General features: G+C 46.7%; 2 protein-coding genes across 2 annotated transcripts in view; both read right to left on the reverse strand.

Moving 5' to 3' along the window:
- KIF3A (kinesin family member 3A) overlaps positions 1-4,474 on the reverse strand; it is a 25,680-nt gene extending 21,206 nt beyond the window's left edge. Inside the window, exon 1 of the mRNA XM_009322784.1 lies at positions 4,451-4,474. Within this exon, the coding sequence (XP_009321059.1) occupies positions 4,451-4,474 (24 nt within the window). The remainder of the gene's footprint in view (positions 1-4,450) is intronic.
- A 174-nt stretch (positions 4,475-4,648) lies between these two features.
- SEPT8 (septin 8) overlaps positions 4,649-19,920 on the reverse strand; it is a 31,664-nt gene continuing 16,392 nt past the window's right edge. Inside the window, exon 9 of the mRNA XM_009322732.1 lies at positions 4,649-6,091. Coding sequence (XP_009321007.1) covers positions 5,926-6,091 — 166 coding nt within the window. The 3' untranslated portion in view covers positions 4,649-5,925. The remainder of the gene's footprint in view (positions 6,092-19,920) is intronic.

A 19,920-nucleotide genomic window follows, 5' to 3' on the forward strand; every position in this document is an offset into this window, starting at 1 on the left:
GGGACAGTCGCGTTCAGCCGGAGGGTGAGCTTTTAATTAATTCTATTTTTTCCCTTAGCTACGGAAAGATAATCTTTTCAGTGCATCAAACTGGACGGATAAATCTTTTCCGGCTCTCCTGCTGCTGAAATGGTCCGGGCAGTCAGGTTTGGATGCTCTGGCATCCAGGGGTAGCAAAAGCCGAAGTCATGTGCGGTTCCCGTGTCCGGTGAAACACACATCACTGAGTTTCAGCTTTAGAAATGCAGAACGGTTTCCAGAGGATTCATGTCACTTTGGGGTTTTTTAATGGAGCTGTAGAGATAATGGTGTGAGCTTCCAGAAAACACTGATGAGGAAGCCCGCATCCACCACCATTTACAAAGAAAAGCAGGAATTTTCTATCTGGTAACATCTTTTTTTCTGCTGTTAAAGAGACACCAAAATGTAAGCATTGAAATACTCAGTTTCAGGCTGAGACGTTCTCACTGCTTGGTTCTTACGTGATATTATACAGAAACATTTATTTGATGTAAATACGTGCTTAGTGTGGAGAGTGGAATTTCCAAAGTGTTGCTGTTGCATGTCTTCAGCAGCAAGAGAGAAAGATTAGACTGCTTTAAGGAAAACTCTTAACTGGGAATTAATAAACCCGCTAAGAACAGTCATCTTTGAGCTTCTGTACAGAGACAATAGACCTCTATTTGCCAGAAACTTGAAATCAGGTGATAACGGGTTGCAACTTAATGGCTCTGCAAATGGAGAGCTGAACGTGTGAAACAAGGTAAACAGAGCAATAGGTACCGCTCACCCAAGGTTATTCAAGCAAGCCTTCACGCAGCCCGGGAGGAAAAAAAACTCGACTACACCATTGTTTAGCCATCTGATATGTTCTCTTTCATCATGAGCTTCCCCCTGGGAAAATGGATGGCAGGATTGCTCTGTCTGCAAACAAGTCATATGGCTGCTCCCGACTTAGTTCCCGGCGTTGGAAAGGCATCAGGAGAGGAAATCATGGTTCAAGGAGCTGGGATGTTGCTTTATAATTCTTTTCTTGGTTTTGACAGCGGCTCCCATCAGGGAAACTGGCTCAAAGACTTGCCATGAAGTGCCCTGGACCCCCAGAGGGCTCGAGACTTGCCTTCTTCCTGGAAAATGCCTTAGCCAGAGAGGCTAGGATTTGGAAAGTGCCAGTTTTCCAGAATCTCGCCCTGAAGGTATTTTCCCTCGTCCTCTTTGGACGTGCCTAAGGGACTCTGCAGAGACGCGGTGCTGGTCCTGCCATCTAATCCACCTGAATGCAAAAGTCATCCCGCATGGACTCAGCTTAAGGAATGGGGGGGAGGAGGGTCTGTATTTGTTCCATCCCGCACCTTATTAGTGCCCCATGTAAACCAGGTGCTTCGCATTTTGTTTTGACTCAAGTAGTTTTGGGAAATCTGGTGGAGCAGGTAAGAGCAGACAATCGATGGTAAAGCCGTAAATACGTCATGTTAGAGTTAATTGTGCTCGACGCGGTCTTTGAGTCCCATCTATTCAGATGGGAGAAAAGGGAATTCGCTGAGGCCTGACAGAAACCCAGCCCCATTCCCCGCTGCTAAAGCGAGTCAGTCTGCTACCTTAGGAAGCTGGAACACTTAATGGCCCTCTGTGTACAATGGAAACAGTTACGCTCAGCTGCTTCTGTAAAGTGCATCAGATCGTGGAAGAATGCACAGAAGTGCCCTGCCAGCCTCGCCTCTTTTGCAATAGCGTAGAAATGCTATTTTTTTTACCAAGTATTTTTACTACCAAATAAAGCAAAATAGTGAAATGGATAATGTGATGAGTAATATTAAATGAATTGGTAGTAAATGTTGTCTGTTCTGTGTAGCCACGTGGCCCTTTCAGTTCTCCTACAGCAATGTTCAAATCCGTGCCACGGGTCATGTGTGGCACTGTAATGGCAGCCAGAGTAAAGTCCTTCCTCTCACCTGAATGCATCTTCAAATAAGATATAAGAAAGAAAAAAAACTGAGTACGTTTTGCCTTGTGCCTTGGGGGAGTCATAAACCTGGCTTCTGTGGTCCCAACGCGAAGCAAGTTCAAGGGCTGTTAAAAAAGAAATCTTGCAGAGTCAATCAAAACCTGCTCCCGACTCCTGTTTCTCCCTGTCGAGGCTGTCTGAATGAAACACGTGCCGCATCGGAGGCTTCAGCTTTCTCAGGAGAGGGGAAATAACGGGCACGTTCAGCACCTCATTTGTGAGAGCTCAGTTGGGTGGTTCATACGCAGCGTGCAAGGGGCAGGCTGGGTGCTTCCCCATTCAGTACTCGGGCACAATCCAGTACCAGGCCCTCGTAAGCACAGCTAGAGCCTGACTGGGTGGGCAACGCGAATGAGTGCTTTAAACTGCTCCGAAATTTGCCTCACTCTGTAGACACAGCCGAGAACTTTCTTCATTTCAAGCCTCCAGACATCTGAAATGTTAATTAGAGCACTTGGAATGATTTGAGTCTTCCTTTGGAGATATGTTAACAAAATCATCAAAGCACTAACTGTATTTTTCTTCTAACTTTTTCTTCCCCTCAGGGCACAGATATCTCTCTGTCGTGTTACAAGAAAGTGGTTCTCTGGATTGCAGAAGTAAGCTCTCGGTTCCAGTTTTACCCTGAAACATTTGCCTTAGCTACCAGCATTCTTAACCGGTTATTGGCATCAGTAAAGGTAGAGAATCTCTGTCAGCTTTTTTTCTGGCTAGATTACTGACTGGGGATGTAAGGAGTGTGTAATCAGTTTATACACAAAGCAGGTACTATGTTTGGCAGCAGATTTAAGGAGCAGCCAGGGTCTTTGCTGGGGAAGATTTTTAAGCATATATATATAGATATGTGTATATATATGAACTTGAGTGTTTGATGAGGTTCCACTGATTTACAGTCCTCCGTAGAAGTGTTTGTGTGAACTGTAGTCCAAATGCTGTGATAAGTACAAAGAACTCATTATCATCTGGTTGTCTCTGCTAAACAGAAAACGTTTGCGTTACCACTTTCAATATTTTCATTTTGAACCACTATTTTTAACCAAACCGTGGGGCCAACCTTTTCTGCTATTGAAGCAACGGCAAAGTTATGCGTTGAACTGAGCCTTGCAGCTCTCAATTCTATTTAGACTGATACTGACATTTGGCAAAAGCATAGTAATTAATATCTCAGCTGAGAAGAGGCGTAACATTGCATTGTAAATACTGTGGCATTGCATAGTCTAAAAATTGTGGGATACATGAATAAAAAGCGCACCAGGAAGAGGATTTACTTTGTTTCACTTTGGATTTCCTTGCTCTGTTTCCAGCTTCAAATGAATCTTTCTGCAGCTAAACTAATTCAGAAGCAACTGTAACTTGAATGAAAGTTTGCAACTTGTGCATCTGTCGTAGAATGACAGTTATTCCCCCCAAGACTGTTATCTTCTTTACTCAGTGTTTTCTTCTCCCTTCAGGCCCAATTAAAATATCTTCAGTGCATAGCAATTTCCTGCCTTGTCCTTGCAGCAAAAACCAATGAAGAAGATGAGGTCTGTATGTTCAATTTTAAACACACTAAACTCATCTTTTGCGTTCAAGTTGTTCGTGTTTCCAGGTCTTTCAACAACTTGGGCATAATGTGGAGGTGTTAACTTGTTTACCCTAAGTAGTCCTTAAGGGGAGACAGTAACATTTTCAGTCCTGTTTCACCATTGCTTGAAAGAATGTGACCTTTATGGATGAAGGACTTGTGTTTGCTTACATAATGGATGTGTTTTCCTCCTCCTGCCCTTAAACCTCTCTCCTCTCTTCAGAATCCACGGCTCGCAGTAAAGCTTAGTCTGGGGGAGGGGACAGTCAAGATGCACATGCGCAGCGTTGTGCGCACAGCATCAGAGTGCTGTAAGAGGTCCTGGGAGGGTAAGGTAGGCGAGACAGAGCAGAGGTTCTTCAGAGGAAGCTTAAAATAGATGAGTTTGCTTGGAGTCGAAAGTGGGTTCTGAACCTGGTGAGGAAGTGACTCAGATCTGCACCTCAAGGTGAGCACGTAAAATCAGCAACTACCCATGTAAGTGTGAGATTACACAGGATAATCTCTCATGGCAGAGGACATTTGCAAACATGAGCCAAAAGCATTTCAGATTGCATTTCTCCTCTTCCCTTCATTCTGTTTTGAGAAAGAACAGGAAACCTAGGAGTTGGGAGTCAGACACGCATGTCTCTTCGAACAACCTCTGCTGTAGTGAAACGCTCTTCATAGCCTTTCTGAGGATGTGCCACGCTGAGGTTATTCTTCTTTTCCTCTGCGCTAAAAAGGAGAAGCTGAGTCAATGACCACAGAAAACAAGACACCCACAGAAGGCCCTGTACAACAGGCCAACAGGAAGCCTCCTCCTTGTCAGAGGAGCAAAACTAATGAGACTGGTAGCAGGGAACGTGCATCGCCGATGCAGCGTTAAGGAGGCTCACGGTGACCCAGGAGGTGAACGGCATCGTTCTTGCTGTGGGTTCGTAGCCAGCTGCACTGTGGCGAGCGTGGGCCAGTCTTCATTTAGGACGGGAGTTACCTAGGAAAGCGGTCTCCTGAACGAGCATTCTGCTTAGCGCTTTGGGATGTGTATAAACTTGTCAGATCCCTTTGCAATACAGAGAAACTCACACAGCACTGTGTAGGACGGTGGCTTCTTTATTATTTTTAATTTTCTTTTTTTTTTTTTTACAGATAATACCATCGGTGAAGATGCTCGCAGTGCAGAGTGGTTGTAAATGCTCTCCAGCTGAGATCTTGAGAATGGAAAGAATTATACTAGACAAGCTTCATTGGGATCTTTACACAGCAACACCAATGGATTTCTTAAACATTGTAAGCACTAAATTTTGCAAATTTTTTTTCTTTAAAGAAACAGCTCCTTATCAAATAGACTAGAAAACACAGATGCGCACACGTACACACACCCACACATCCTTCCCAAGATGCTTTGCAAGCTACCTGTTCTCAGCTATCTGCAAGTCTTTTGAAGAATGTTACAACGATTTTTTTATTTATTTGTTTTTAAAATTTTCTACTATTTAAAACCTTTCATTTTGCTCAAAAAATTTACTCCCATCTTTAAAGGACAACTAAAATGGACGTTAAAAAGATTCTCATAAAGCACAACTATACGCCATTTTATTTTTTTTAAATACACACTGCAAAAATATCTCTAACTATTTCCATTCTATTAATACTGTACATAGAAAGCTGTCAGAGTTTTGCTACATTTCACACACAGGTTTTTTTTCTTAAACCATTTTCCTTTTCATCCCACTAATTGTTCACCCTTGTTTTAGGCAATGAGACTACCCCAATCTGGCACTTAGTTCACACTGCAGTTACTAAACATTTGATAGAAACAATTAAACTTTGTCTTCAAGAAACGATCGTGTGCTAGTAAGGCAAAAATCATGTGATACGAACACATCCTGGATCCCTTTTTTAAGGTTATGTGCAAATATTAAGCCATCTTAGGCTGCTGATTGTGAAAACTGCCTTTCTTAGGTGCTTGTTTCCTCAGTAAATTCAGTGCGCAGTCATTATTATTGGTTTTATTCTATCTGTATCTGCTGGCCTGAATTGACTCTCCTGGACAGTAATCTGGATAACGTAGAAACTTCAGAAATTGTTAGGAAACACAGACCTTGTACATTCATTATAAGCTCGAAAAAACAGTTCAGTGGTTGGCAAGTACAAACACAAAACACAAAAAAAAAAAGGGGGGGGGGAACCCTTTAGGTTTCCTGATATGAGATGAAATTAGTCTGTACTTCTGGTTGATAACATATGAAAACATACAAAGTTCACTGACCTCTGCTTTTTTTTTTTTAATATATATATATATATACACTTCTCTCCAGTTCCATGCCATGGTGATGTCCAACTGGCCCCATCTACTACATGGGCTGCCTCAGATGAATCCTTCCCGCCATGTTGCGTTCTTGACCAAACAGCTACAGCACTGTATGGCGTGCCACCAACTATTGCAGTTTAAGGGCTCCACATTGGCTTTGGTGATCATCACCTTAGAGCTGGAGAGGCTGACTCCTGATTGGTTTCCTGTTATTACTGATCTGCTAAAAAAAGCACAGGTAGGAATCAAAATGGCCTTTGGTCACAAATCTTGAGGCCAGGACACCGATAAATTAATAAAGCGCACGTGTATTTACAACCAACATTGCACTTTAGCAGCCTTCTGAGAAGCGTGTGTCCGTGTTCTGCCTTTGCTGCAGACCCTGCTAGAGCTAACAAGAGAGGGAATAAAACTGCAGTTAAGGGGTGGGACCGGGGAGAGGGCCTTCCCTTTGGCAGGGAGGGGAGGTTTCCGAATTGCTTGGCCACGGATAGCTCCCTGCCTGCTGAGCAAGGGGAGATTCTCCCACAACAGGAGTGTCTGAGAGCATCTAAAAACCTGCCCACGGTGTCCCCAGCCTCCCACTGAAGACTGCGCGAACTTCTAAGTACAGTTACATTGCTTGTAAAATATAATCAGTTTGGCTTCCAATGATACACATTCAAGGCAAGCTCTGTTATGTTTGCGGGTTTTTTAAAGCTCTTCTCCAGTTTCACAAAACACATGCCTTTTAAGAGAGTATACCTAGAAGGCTGAAGACCCAGGCTGTCAGCTTACCGTCGACCCATTTTGTGGTCTCAGATTTGTCTGGGATAACCTAGCCTCCTGCTGTCCCTCCTGACTGTCGTCGCCTCCTAAAAAGAGGGAGCGCTTGCCCACCTTTTGTGTAGTAGTTCAGGAGCTCCTGGTTAAGTGTTTTGCATCAGGGCCAACATGCACATTGCCGATACGCATCTATCGAGGCATCCAATACAGCCTGTCCCTGCCCTCCCCCTAATTACAGAGTTACAGGAGCAGTGGCCAGAAGAGAGAGTAATTTATCGTGGACTTAAAAAAATCTGCATCTTTCCTTACAGGTTAACAGCACGGAATTCATCCACTGCAAAGAGCTTGTGGATCAAGAGCTAACGTGCCTGCAGCCATCCAATGCTGTTTATATTTTCTGTTCCATCAGTCAAGCCATCCAGGGCCATCCCAAGGCAAGGCCACCCCACCACGACCCTTCTGGATTGAAGAATTCCCATCAAGTGAGGTTGAGGGTCCCTGTACCCCAGCCAGTTTTAGCACCTTTCACGCCTACTACAGCCCACATTCCTGATGACACCATGGAGACTGATGAATACTACGATGGCTTCAGACACCTGTACAGTGAGGACGGGGGAGCGAGTGGTGGGAGGGTGAACACGGGTGGCTCGTGCCCTCAGCTGAGGCCTGGAGAAGGCAGCTCCCCGTGTCCTCCCTTACAGCCGCCCGGAAGGGACTAGTGGAGAATTACTGCCTTGGAAGCAGCGACTGCAGAACCAGTAGGTCCCAGCGGACAGAACCAGCCCTAACTACAGAGCAAAAGCGCTGCTGTGTTTTTCAGAGGATAATGACAAATTGGTATTGTCTGTCTACTTGTTACGTCCTTCCTAAGCAGCGGGTGCTACCCCTCAGTTTTTAACATCATGTAAATACAGAAAGCTGGGGAGAGGAGGGACTTGGTCACAATCCTACAACTCAGGGATCAAGTTGGCAGAAGGCTACGAACTGCGCCAGAGAGAACCAAATGTCTCAGAGATTATTTTTTAGAAATAGCTGTGATGAAGTGTGACCGATTGAGCCTTTCATCCAGCCCGCTCCGTGGCTCTCATTAGAGCTAATCTGACTTGCCCCGTGGGAGAGGGAACAGGAGCTGCTTTCGAGGAAGGGGGAGCTCCCGCTGCTGGCTCTGTAGGAGTAGTCCTCGGGTGCAACCGAGGTCTTGACTGAGTAGTGAGAAGACTGAGAATCAAACCTTCTGGTTTTTCTTAAGGCCTCGCCCTGGAATCCGGGGGTCTGAGGTCTGTGCTCCTTCCCGGTGAAGCCGTTAAAGGCCCAACCCCAGTTCCTGCGAGCTGTGGGAAATCGCTTCTTGTCCACAATCACTGTTGCCTGGGGCCCTCACCAACCAGCACATGCCATTCAGGGTTTTTTAAAATTTATTCTGTTTTACCAGATTGGACAGTAGAAAATGCCTTTAATTAATTCCCCACCACCACGTTAGTTTTTATTAACTGCTAATCTCCATAGCAAAGCAGTTCTACAAACTACAAAGCTCAGTTTAAACCTCTAGTGCTCTTTTAAAAACCAGCCTTACAGATTCTTTTAACAGAAGTGTTTTCTTAGGGGTTTTTTTTTGTTTGTTTCATTTTAAACAATAGGGCCAGCATTTTCAGGTGACTGTTATCCCAGTTTGAAGGTATAATCCAGACAGCAGTGGATGAATAACGCCACCACCCCTGCCAGTCCCGTCACAGAACAGGAGAGGGTTTCATATGGACCTGCGCAGGCTAAATGCCGAGCAGGTGTCTCACGTAGCGACACAGGATAAATAAATAGGGGACAGGGATGAGGCAGGAGCAAGGAGACCCTCATGCTGCATAACAGCAGCACTCGGCAGTGCAGGAAGAAAGTTTCTGGCCTTCCTTCCACCTTACCGTGTAGGAGAGGAATTCCTGGATGCCGAGCTGTGCAGGACGGAGCGCCTGAGCGGCTCTGTTAGCAGATAACGCTCTCTAAAGTATTACATTTGCCAGAACTGGCACTGAGGACAGAGCGAGCTTTGTATGCGTGCAGGGAGAAAGCCATGCCTTTCTTTTTAAACCGCAAAGAAAGCAGCGCCTAAGTGTTCCAGAAAGAAACCTTTAGTGTCAGAGGCTTAGTGCAAGTGACACGTGTGAGCAGACGTGACTTGAACCAGAGGTGAAACCGAAGGAGGTCCCACGAGGCAAGTCAAAGCTACCGCAAACTGTGAATGCTGTGCTGCAGGGGGGAGCCTCTGCCCTGGCCAGGGGATGCTGCAGGAGCAGGACTCGGCGCCCGGTTTTGGACCAGATGAGGTTTATGAGGTGCCCTCACAGCCGGGGGCCAGGCAGCGGCATCCTTGGGGTATGTTATTTATTCATCCTGCCTACGTACCACAGGGAAGGTTTTAATTTCATGGTAGGGCTCTTCCCTCCCCCCCCAGCGTAGCACCTTCCTTTTCTATCACAAGCTGTGACTTGGCTGCCTGACTTTTTGAAGGAGGCGACTTGTCTTTTGTAGTTTTCATTAAATAAAATACAAGTTTGGTCTGCGCGTTCTCGGTGTGCTCCTTGGAAGAGTCCAGCCAACAGCCCACAAAGGTCCCGGCAGGAAGCTGGGGTGCGTGTCTGGTTCTGCTTTCCCCCCCCTCCCTTTGCCCCTTCTCAAGCATCTTCACCAGCTGCACGCAGTGGAAATCTAGCAGAAAAATTCTACGCACAGTAATTAAACACGCTGTAACCTTCTACCACCACAACCGCACCTCATGTTTCCCCCCCCCAGCTTTGAGCCTATGCACATAGTTTCCTGCCCGTAAGCTGGATGGCACATTAAAAACCGTGAACGGACCTGCTTTTCAAAACCTCTGCAGATCCCTGTGATCAACGTTCGAAAGCATAAATTAGCAGGGGGTTAATTCCAAACGATGAAGTCAGCGCTGCTGAAAGGCCCACGGGGATCCCGTGTTCCCCGTCAGGGTGCAAGAGGACATACTGGGATGGGAACAGTAAATCTGGAGCCCGCCCGCTCTCCCGGGGTACGCTGCTGCTTCTCTCTGGCAGCACCGGTCCTTTCCGCACACCTATTCCAGTGCTGGAGTTGCGATAAAGGGACTCGCGCTTGTGGCTTGGCCTCAGCAGGTTAAAAGTGCCACTTACCTTTGCGTTCCCATCATCGTTAAGAACGGAGCGCCCTGCCCCAAAGAACAAACTGCAAACTACAGGAAGAGGCTGCTGTTGCAACAGGACCGTTCTTGTTAGGGGAAGAGAGCATTTTTGAGAGCGAGAGCTGCACAAATTCCCTTCTTGCCGGCAGAACGGGGTCTGAGGCTGTTAATACCTTTCCCCTCGCTGCCTGGACAGGGAACGAGTAACAAGACCAACACACCACACGTCCAGGTGGCAGCAGTAACAGGAACGATCATTTTGCCCGTTCCGAGGCGATGACTATCTCCTTTCTGCGCCTGCCCGTTTGGACCGAGCGTAGCATGCATGCTACAGACACAAGTTTATCCTACCTCCAGCTAAACTCACCGCCGTGGACCTTGTAACCATTTTGCTACACGCCAGTTACTGGCGAGAACGTGCCGGGTCCAGCCGGCACAGCGAGCGCCGGCACAGGTCTGACGTGTTTAGGGCTAGTCTTGTGAGGATTGCTGGTTTGGGGAATATTCGGTCCCTGTAAAACTCCAGAGAACATTTACAGAGTATTTTCAAAGAGCTCTTACGGTGCCTCATCTTGACCTGGTAGGGAAGGCTGCTTCCTCCCTCTCTCCGGGCACGAGCACAAGCACAGGTCCCCGTCCCCGGCTCCGGCCCTCGGCAGAGAAGTGAGGGGGGGTTTGTGTCGGCAGTGGCAGGACCCCCCTTCCCCTGCAGGCTCGCGGCCCAGGTGAGGCACACCTCTCAAACCCAGACTCCTTTTGCTGTTGCCTTACTTCAGGCAGGATTTCCAGGTGCCCGAAGCGACCTCCACCTTGTAAACAAAGCTGCAATTACATCTGAAATCCCCTACAGTAAGTATCCACAGAATTGTTTTGTCCTTCAAGAAGTTTCCCGGCAGACGGCCCTGCTGCTCACGGATGCTCAGATTTTGAATCAGAACCAAAACATAAACCAAACATTAAATCACCTACAGAAACAGCGAAGCAATTCAGAGTCACCCCCAGCCGCCGCCGCCGCGTCTCCCGTTCACAAACCAGCACCAAAAGGAAACATGTCACGGCTGAAGCGAGTCACCCAGGAACCGCCACGCGGAGGATGAAGCTGCCTTACTGCGGACCCGCGTTCACCAGAGTGTTTCAGATTAATAAACCTGACTCGGTATCGCTACTTACGGTGGGCGTGTGAGGACCTAGACGAAGAGTTCATTTACATGGTTGCGCAAATAAAGAAACTTCTGTGGTCAGAGAATCGATCAAGATGCAAGGAAACAGCAGAGGGAACAGTAATACCATAGTTGTTTTACCGTGTTACAGGTTTCTGGCAAAATTTGCTGATACACAGAAGCAATTCACAGCAACCAGCACCGGGATCACAGAAAGATCTTTCGGAGCACCCAGCAGGACGTTACCAATACCAAGTGCTTCCTGACGTGTGTAAAGCCTTTTTTGTGTTTATTCTTTTGGGCTGCCTTTACATCTCACTTGTGGGGTTGCCCCTCTGGTGTTTGGTGTTTTTTTTTTCCCCAATTGGCTTTACTTTTTTAAATTCAATTTAAACAGTACTTACAGTTTGATTCTTTAAGAATGCAGAAAAGCACACTTAGATCAAGTGATGCATTAACTCCTGGCAGGTCTCGGCAGCTCCCCCTCGTTCTTCCTCAGCAAGGCATGCAACCTTAATGCATGACCAAACCATGGTCATGGCAAACAGAACTTAATCAAATCTTCTGAGAAATTTGGGAGGAAAAAAAAAAAAAAGCTTTTATTCCCAATTCATCTATCCAGCTGGTAATCTAACTTGAGAATAGCTCCAAACCGGACTAAAGCTTTGCCAAAGGAATTAGATTGTTTTGCCTCCAAAGAGAACACAGGCAAGTTTAAAACAGTCATCAGAGAAGCAGCAAAGGGTGTTTCACTGCTCAGCTCAGCCCGATGGTCACACACCGCTTCAGCTTTCCTCCCGTTTGGGGCAGGGCACAACAGACACGAGGACAGACAGAGCCAGCCTAAGTGGACTTCCAGCTCTGAATCCACAGCTCCTGAGGCACGGCCTGGCCAGACCCTGGCTGCGTCTCACCCGGTCCCACTTCCACTGAAGCACGTGGTGCCTCGCCCCTGCCCGCCGCAGCAGCAGGGACAGGCAGGGATGAGCCATGTGGGATGATCGCGCTTGTCACGGGGCTTAGTCCCTACTGCCTGCAAGTGGCAGGGGCCGCCAGAGCTTCCCCGTGTGCCCGGTTTGGTTATTTGCAGGCCACGTACCTGTTACACGCTGAGGTTTATTTCCAAGTTCTAATTTATGCCAAGGGCATCCAGAGGTTTCAGTGACTGTCGCGTACAACACACCCCGGGGACAGGAGCTCGGTGCCTGCGGCAGCCGGTGCCTCTACACCATCCTCCCTCCGTCTCGGCGAACTCTTGGGTGGTGATGGAGACCCAGCCTGCTCAGCGGGAGCCTCGCCGGGCTCCTGTCACGCACCCCGCTGTTCACAGCCAGGTCCTGTCCCGCTCCAGTCACAGCACCCAGCACGAGGCAGGGGTACGGGATGCAAGCTTCCTTCAAACCTCCTACCAAGGACTGGTTTTCTGCCGGTCCTACACCCCCAGCCCCACGTTACCGGGGCAAGCAGCAGCTTGGAGAAGGGGAGGGAGGCTCCTGGCAGCAGCCACCCCAGACCTACGGGGGTGCGCAGGGGACATCACACTTTAAACAGATATACAGGGTCAGGGGGTTAACAGAGAGCAACTGGAGTAATAGCGAGGGTTGTGAATTTGGACACAGCACTCTTGTTCCAGTGAATGTAACTAGCATACAAAAGGTGTTTTTAACAGAAGTTTGTTAAACAAGTCAGTTCTGTTTTTATTAAACCCAGCTTTGGTACAAGGTCATTCCTGAGATTCGTTTACAAGGTTGTTTTAAAACAAAGATCAACGGGGCCTCTCCCTGTTCCTGTGTGAAGTTAGACTCCGGCACAGACATCACTTTTTTTTTTTTTCCCTTTTCTTTTTTTTCTTTCTTTTTTTTCTTTTCCTTTTCTTCTTTAAACAAGTGTTTGTGCAAGGGGAAATCAGTCTGATACAAACACAGAACTCACCACCAGGAACGCCGAGTCTCCAGCTTTAAACCGTTTCCCCTCCGTTAACATACAACGTTTAGTTGTCCTTTAAAACGGTTCCGTTCTCACCCACCACATCCCAGTAGGAAGTGCCGGAGTTCAGGCCGGCCAGGCAGGATTACCTGACCCCGAAGCAGCGAGCGGGGAGGTGGGCAGGGGGCTCTGGGGAAGGGGTTAAGTTGCGAGGCACGCGTGGGCAGCCCTAGGAAAACTAAACAAATGAAGGTTGGGGGATTTTGGTTATAAAACCTGTAAGTCTACAGAAAAAAGCTACACGGAAGAGAGTTATCGCTACGAAACGGGAGAATGCAGCTGAAAGGTTAGGGACGTTAGGAGGTTCTCCAGCTACACCCCAAAACCAGACCGAGGAGAGGACACACAGAAGCCCCGCTACAGCGGCAGCTCAAGCAGCAAGCTGAAATCTCGCCTCGCGCTAACCCGGCTTTGTCCCTCGTCCCTCCGGGAGCTCGGTCAGCGTTAACCGCTTCGTACGGGCTCTCGCCCAGAGATTAGCGTTTTGGTTTTAGTGCAAGCCATGCAGCAGCCTTAATTAGCAATTTATCTTTTGGCAAGTATCTTAGATTTCAACTTTACCAAGAAACCTGATCAAGCAAACTTTTCCCCATCAAAAGATACAGTGCATCTTAGTCCTTGCTATATAATCTCTTCTGTGCAATATAGTGCAAGCTTAAAGGTGAAAGCACCAATTAATTTCTTCTGCATGAGATGTTTTGGCCTTAATAAATCTTCTAATTAACATGTCTTCCTGATGTTATGGAGCACGCACTGGGAAGACTAAAAAAGCTACAGAAAGAACAAAAGAGAATCAGTATTTAAGTTTCAGTTATTTACATTAATTAAAGACAGCATGAAAGGTCAAAGTACAAATCTGACGTATGCCGCCTGATAGCGGGGGGGCTGGGTACATAGGAGACACTTGAATTTAAACCATCGCAACTCGGAGCAGCTCTCACGGCTGCCAACATCTTGTTTGGCACTGGTAATCAGAGGATTGATTTAAAATTTTCATGAGGGAAGACCGCTGACGGGGAAGATCTGAGAAGTCACGTGCTACGGAGACACGGGATGGGGAGAGGTCCGGAGCCGTCTCCAGCCCGGCCAGGACCGCAGAGGCCACCGACCAGCACAGGCAGCCCGAGCCGGCAGAGCCAGCGGCTTCGCTCTGCCCTTGCCTCGCCGGTGACGCCCCTCACGGCTGCGCAGCTCTCCCTGTCGAGCAGCCTGGGACAAGGGGGCGAGGCCGGGTTCGGGCTGTCTCCTGAACAGAAAGCACCCACGCGTCCGAGGGCCTTGGTCACCAGGCTTCAGCTCTGGAACTGCAAAACGTGGACAGTACCTACCTCACTGCTGAACTGCTTTTGTAACGACACTGCGCATTTCTCATTCGCTTGCAAGCATAGGGCAAGAGAATGGAGCTCTGCACAAATATTAATGAATGATCTTAACAGTGCTCCTGTGGAAAAATACTTGCCAATGTCCATCATCCTAAATCCCCAGGTGGCCCGTCTTTAAAATGACCAGCTACTCTGCCACCTTAGTTTCCCAATTAACTCTTACATACCTGAATGTACTTTCTCTCCTCTGGCCTCCCGGAAGATTTGGCTTTAAAAAGTATTGGGATGGAAAAGGTTGTAAAACATTTCAAACAGACCACTTGGTATCAACGGCTAAGTCCCCACCAAGGCTTATCCTTCAAAAATTTAACTGGCTCAGTCGACACAACTGTAACCCAGTGCAGGCTCAGACTTTCACCCGCACTCTCTGTCGGCGATCGCTGCGGGCAATATCCCACCCACTCCAACCACCGCTTCTGGTCAGCTCTCTGCGGGTGGACGTTCAGCGTCGGTACAGCACGGTACCGCAGCTGGGGTAACCATCCCGGCCTTGTAAGAAGGTGGGATGCAAACGAGAGCACATAAGATGACCAGAAGTGCCCTCTGCCTTTTAAGCAAGCTGCCTATTAAATGCAAAAAGCAGAGGTCTCCTACACAAGCCAACTCCTGCGGCAATAGCACAGTCCACCTGCACGTTTCTAAAAAGATTTCAGAAGCAGCCAGGATCACCCACTCGGTTTTGTTCTTGAAACCGGGGCTGCAGACAAAGCTCCCATCAGAAGCGCCACTTCAGCAAACACCGTGCATCAGCCAAACTCCACGTGTCGGTTTTGTCCTAAGTGCAGCATTGATCTCAGCCCAATATCAAATAAAACCCAGAGAGACCCTAAATTAACTGAATGTAACTTCACACGTAGCAGCGCCCCACAGAACAGACACCAAGAACAGGTAAAGCTTCAGCAGCAGCGCGCTCTGCAAAAAGAACCCCAAATGAAAGCTGTGCTCTATTTTTGGCCTTGATCTAAGCATTTGATGTGCTTCTCTGGAAAAAGCATGCAGCTTTGGAAGTACCATAAGGAAAACATCACCCTCCATCTCTGCTCCCTTTTCATCCCACCCTTAAATCACCTCTTTGGGCATCATTACGACAGCGAAACTGCCGGTAAATCTACCCGCTCGCTCACCAGATCCCACAAAGGAGAAGTACAAAACAAGCTTAAAGGCAACTTTTGCCCAAATAGGGGTGGCATTTGAATGAATACCTTAGAATTTCTCCCCCGATTACAGATGAGGTGCTTTTCCACATACTGTATGATTAGCTAACTGTTAATTAATTAGCTAATTCTATTTTTGCATGTTCCCAATAGTCATAAGACATCCTGTGACCGGTAAGCTTTCAGTCATTACACATTATTATTTCAGAGATCCACCAGATAACACAGGAAATCCACTGCTAAATAAACGACACCACAAAAACTCAAAATACACGTGAGATTTAATAAAAGAAAAAAAAAGAAAGTACAGAGTGAGTGGAAAGAACTGAAAGTCAAAAAAAAAAAAAAACCAACCCCAAAAGCCAACCCCAACACATTCGGAATGACAAAGCGAACGGATGCAGCACGTCCCAGAGGCTGCTCCCCCCCGGGCAGGTCCCCGAGGCACCGCCACATGCTCTGAGCCAACCACCCCATCTCCACCCCTGGGGCAGCCGCCGCAGCCAGACGTGAAGCCTACAGAGCTCAGAGCCCCGCAAAACACATTTTAAATTAGAAAGCAGACAACATACATGATGGTAAACGTTTAAATGATAAAAAAAAATGGGTAGTTTTTCCCATTAATACCAACCTTTTCTGGAAAAATGTATAAAACAGCTGAAAGATGTGCAACTGAACAGTTTCAGTCATTTCTGAAGGGTTTTTCTTTCACTTCTAGCCTACGAGATGTAAATCTTCGGACCGGAGTGAGATTAGCATCACCGCGCATTTGTAACTTGTTAAATAAAAATAAGATACAGAACTACCCTATATACCACATACTTAAATCGTGTCTCAGGCAAACAGAGAAATCAAGTACTAGAGAAAAAAAAAAAATTACTGAGTCCCATTGGGGAGATTACGATGTCGACTGCTCTACAGAACAAGTAACTACGAGGAAAAGGTACGTCCGTCACAACATAAAGTCAGTGTATATATAATAATCATCATCATTAAAATATTGTTACATACATTCTGAATGTCTTCATCAGAAAAAGCTGGCAATTGCTCCACAGTGCCCATGGATTTGAAGGTTTTTACTCTTTCATTGTTATCATCGTTATTTGTAACTACCTATTATTCTAGGGGAAAAAAATTGATCTCTGACGAGCCAGGGCAGATAGAAATCATTTGCATAGACCTTGCCGGCTGCAGCATGAGATCGGGAGAAAATTATCGACTGGAAAAGTGATGGCGAGGCAGCTGTTTGCATACCCAATACCATCACTTATTGTTTTATCCCAGCCTTCGCAGCACTGGCCTTGAGAAGCAAAGCAATGAACCAAATAGCGCTGCTTACTCATGCGATTAGTGCACCAGAGTTTCTCTCATTAGCGAAACTCAAAATCCTGCCCCTAACTTGCTACATGATTGGACTGTAGTCAGTGGCGAGCTGGAATTGCCTTCTTGCGGGTAACAATAGGTTGGGTTCCTTGTACGTTTCTCTGAGAAAAACACATTAACCCTCCCTAACATTTGACAGTTACTCTTTAAAATACATCTAACCTGGAGGCACAGCCTTAAAAATGAAACGTCCAGCTTTCAGCAGACTCCTAATAAGTGCGCATAATTCCTACTCTTTGAAAAAGGGCCTGTTCTACAAGGTGCCTGCGAGATCTTCATGAGGTTCTTTCTTACACGCATCAAGTAACACTGACGTGATTTTCAATATATCTGTATAAAAGGCCAATGTCCATATGAAAACAGTTTAACACCTGAGCATGTACTTAGGGGGAAAAAAAAAAAGCTGCTTTAATGGGATATGCAAGTTAAAGAACCTCATTTTACGATCCAGCAAAATGCTACCCTCAAACAGACCTGTAACAGCTCAGATGCAAGGCCCTGCACCTCCATCTGCAAGTCAAATAAGGAATTTGCTGACATCTTAGCTTAAAGACAAGTCTTTAAGAAAAAAAAAAACCAAACCATCAGACAAATCCTGTAACATTAATCACTAAATAAAATGCACACACTCACAACTAACACTTAGCCAGCCAGTGTTTTTATAAACTCTAAAGATACTATGTGGGGGTTAATATAAAATATTTGCTTTCTTTTAGCCTATTATCTGACGGATGGATGGAATTGGGTCCAACTATTTTTCCGTGACAACAAGTCTCTATTCAGTTATCGTCCTGCCTTATCACAAAATGGTTTGAGTGGGGGGGGGGAAAAAATATTGATCCTAATTATTCCTCTAAGCTCGGTCAGCCAGGAAAACAAGGCTGTGATTTCTAGGCATGAGGAGTGTTAAAGGAAGCACTTTCTAAGAGGAATAGAGCCTATCAGCATAAATACGGTGCATAGCTCAAAATCAGGGGATTCTCCTTATTAGGCACATAATAAGTTTAAGGTTAAAGAGGAAAAGTAAAGATGACCACTTAAATAGTTTTTCCACAGCAGTAAAATACATTGGTAAATGACAAGTTACACAAATCCTGTAGTTCCACATTATACAACAAACCCTTATGAAAAATCTTTCTATATAAATGTTCTACTTTAGCAGTAAAGAAAATTCAAAACATTGTCCCATGAATTTTATTAACCTCTCTCTCTTTTTTTTTTATATATATATAAAAAAGTGATGTAGAAAGTGTTTAAAGTACTTCAGGATTAAAACATGTAATTACTGGAACGAGGGTTACTCAGACTAACATTCCCAGGGCAGAAAGTCTAAGCGTTGTGTTTGTCTACCCATTCTAAAAAACTTATTCAAATCGAGAATTTTGTTAGAAAAATAAATGTTTCTGCGTTCTTCATACCGCTTCTCACATTTGTGCATGTACAGGGGAAGGTAGGTGAGCCTCAGTCAGCCACCTTAGCCAATTAAAAAAAAAAAATAGATCTAGAAAGCAAGTATTTAGCTGGTGAGTAAGATGAGTTCAGACAAACAGTTACGGTCACTTTATACACGGCTGTTCAATCACTGGGTTTAGAACAAAACATCTTACTTTAGGGATTAGTTGACTTTGTTTAACAAAATGTACGTGGTAAGGTTACTTCCTTAAAACCTCCTGATAAATTCTGTACAGATAACAGCGAGTCGTTACGCTGCAACCACCGAAGATGCTCATTTTCTCTTTCACTTTGGTCCACTCACACAATGTTATGAGAAGGGTCACAGGGTGGGAAACTCAAGCAACTTAACACATGAAAGCACCAAGTCCACTCTTGGCCTGAAAGTCTGTGTGTGATTAACTGAAAGAAACAAAACATAAAAAAGCATGAATTAAAGTTATGAAAATTAAACAAAAGCAAAACGTAGCGAAATATGTTAAAAACAAAAAAGGAAGAGAAGGGCAAACACTGCTCAGGCATCTGAAGACTCGCAGACGAGAGCAACCCTCCGGCACGCTGAGCGCCGCACCACAGAGCACGACCTGCTTAGCAGCTGCAGGCACAGGAGAGAATCTCGGCACAAACACTTTCTTCCCCCTCGACACCTGCAATTCTTGCATCGCCATTTTTCACTTATTAAAGCTACTAAAAACGCTGTGTTCAAACAGGACACGATAAAAGGTTCAACTGGCTCTACTAAAAATTGAAACAAGACAAAACACCCCCTCCCCAAGCTCACTCTGTATTTCCAGTTCCTGCAAGGTCCCAACACCTTGCCCGTAAACCCAGGACGTGCCTCCACTCGCATCCCCATCCCCTGGGGAGCTGCGGGGGCTCTCCCGGCAGCGATGCTCCCCTGGCATCCTCTGGGTCCCGCTTCTCTCGCGCCGCCCCGGGTGGGCACCTGCCCCCGTGCAAGCGGAGTGCAGACCCCGAGCTAGTACTACACTCAGCTCTGTAAAGCACCAGCTCCTCGTTTACCAAAGCCACGGGCACGGCCTGAACCCTGCGCTCTGCCGGGGGAAGCTTTGCCCCTGGTCCCGGGGGAGGACACCGCCTGCCACCAGCTCCCCAGCTCCCAGCTGCCTTTCCAGCCCGGTTCGGCTGAAAGACCTCGGTAAGAAAGCTGGCAAAGACATTCCAGCTGCTTGCTTGGGAATACACAGACCCTCTTAACGCCCACGCGGTCTGTGGGGTTAACATCAAACCGACCGCCTGGGATGCGGCAGTGGGATGGGTTAGGGCTGTGCTCTCTGACACACAGGTTTCACAAGACCCCCCGGCTCCGTTTGATGCCTCCCAGATGAAAAAGGGGTCTGGGAAGACAGGGCACTGGCAAGGCCAAAGGGAGGCACCTTCCTCTGAATATCTTATTACAAATTTCATTATCCTGCTTGAGCAGAAACCCCTAAATACCACATTTTGAACTAGCTCACAGGTTTGCAAATAAAAAAAAAAAAAAAACAAACAAGCGTCCCCAGGGTCCCCAGGGTCCCCAGGGTCCCCAGGGTCCCCAGGGTCCCCAGCATCCCCAGCGTCCCCACGGTCCCCCGCAGCCCCAGCAT

This window comes from Pygoscelis adeliae, unplaced genomic scaffold (genome assembly GCF_000699105.1).
Source record: "Pygoscelis adeliae isolate BGI_AS28 unplaced genomic scaffold, ASM69910v1 Scaffold34, whole genome shotgun sequence".
NCBI classification, from domain to species: domain Eukaryota; kingdom Metazoa; phylum Chordata; class Aves; order Sphenisciformes; family Spheniscidae; genus Pygoscelis; species Pygoscelis adeliae.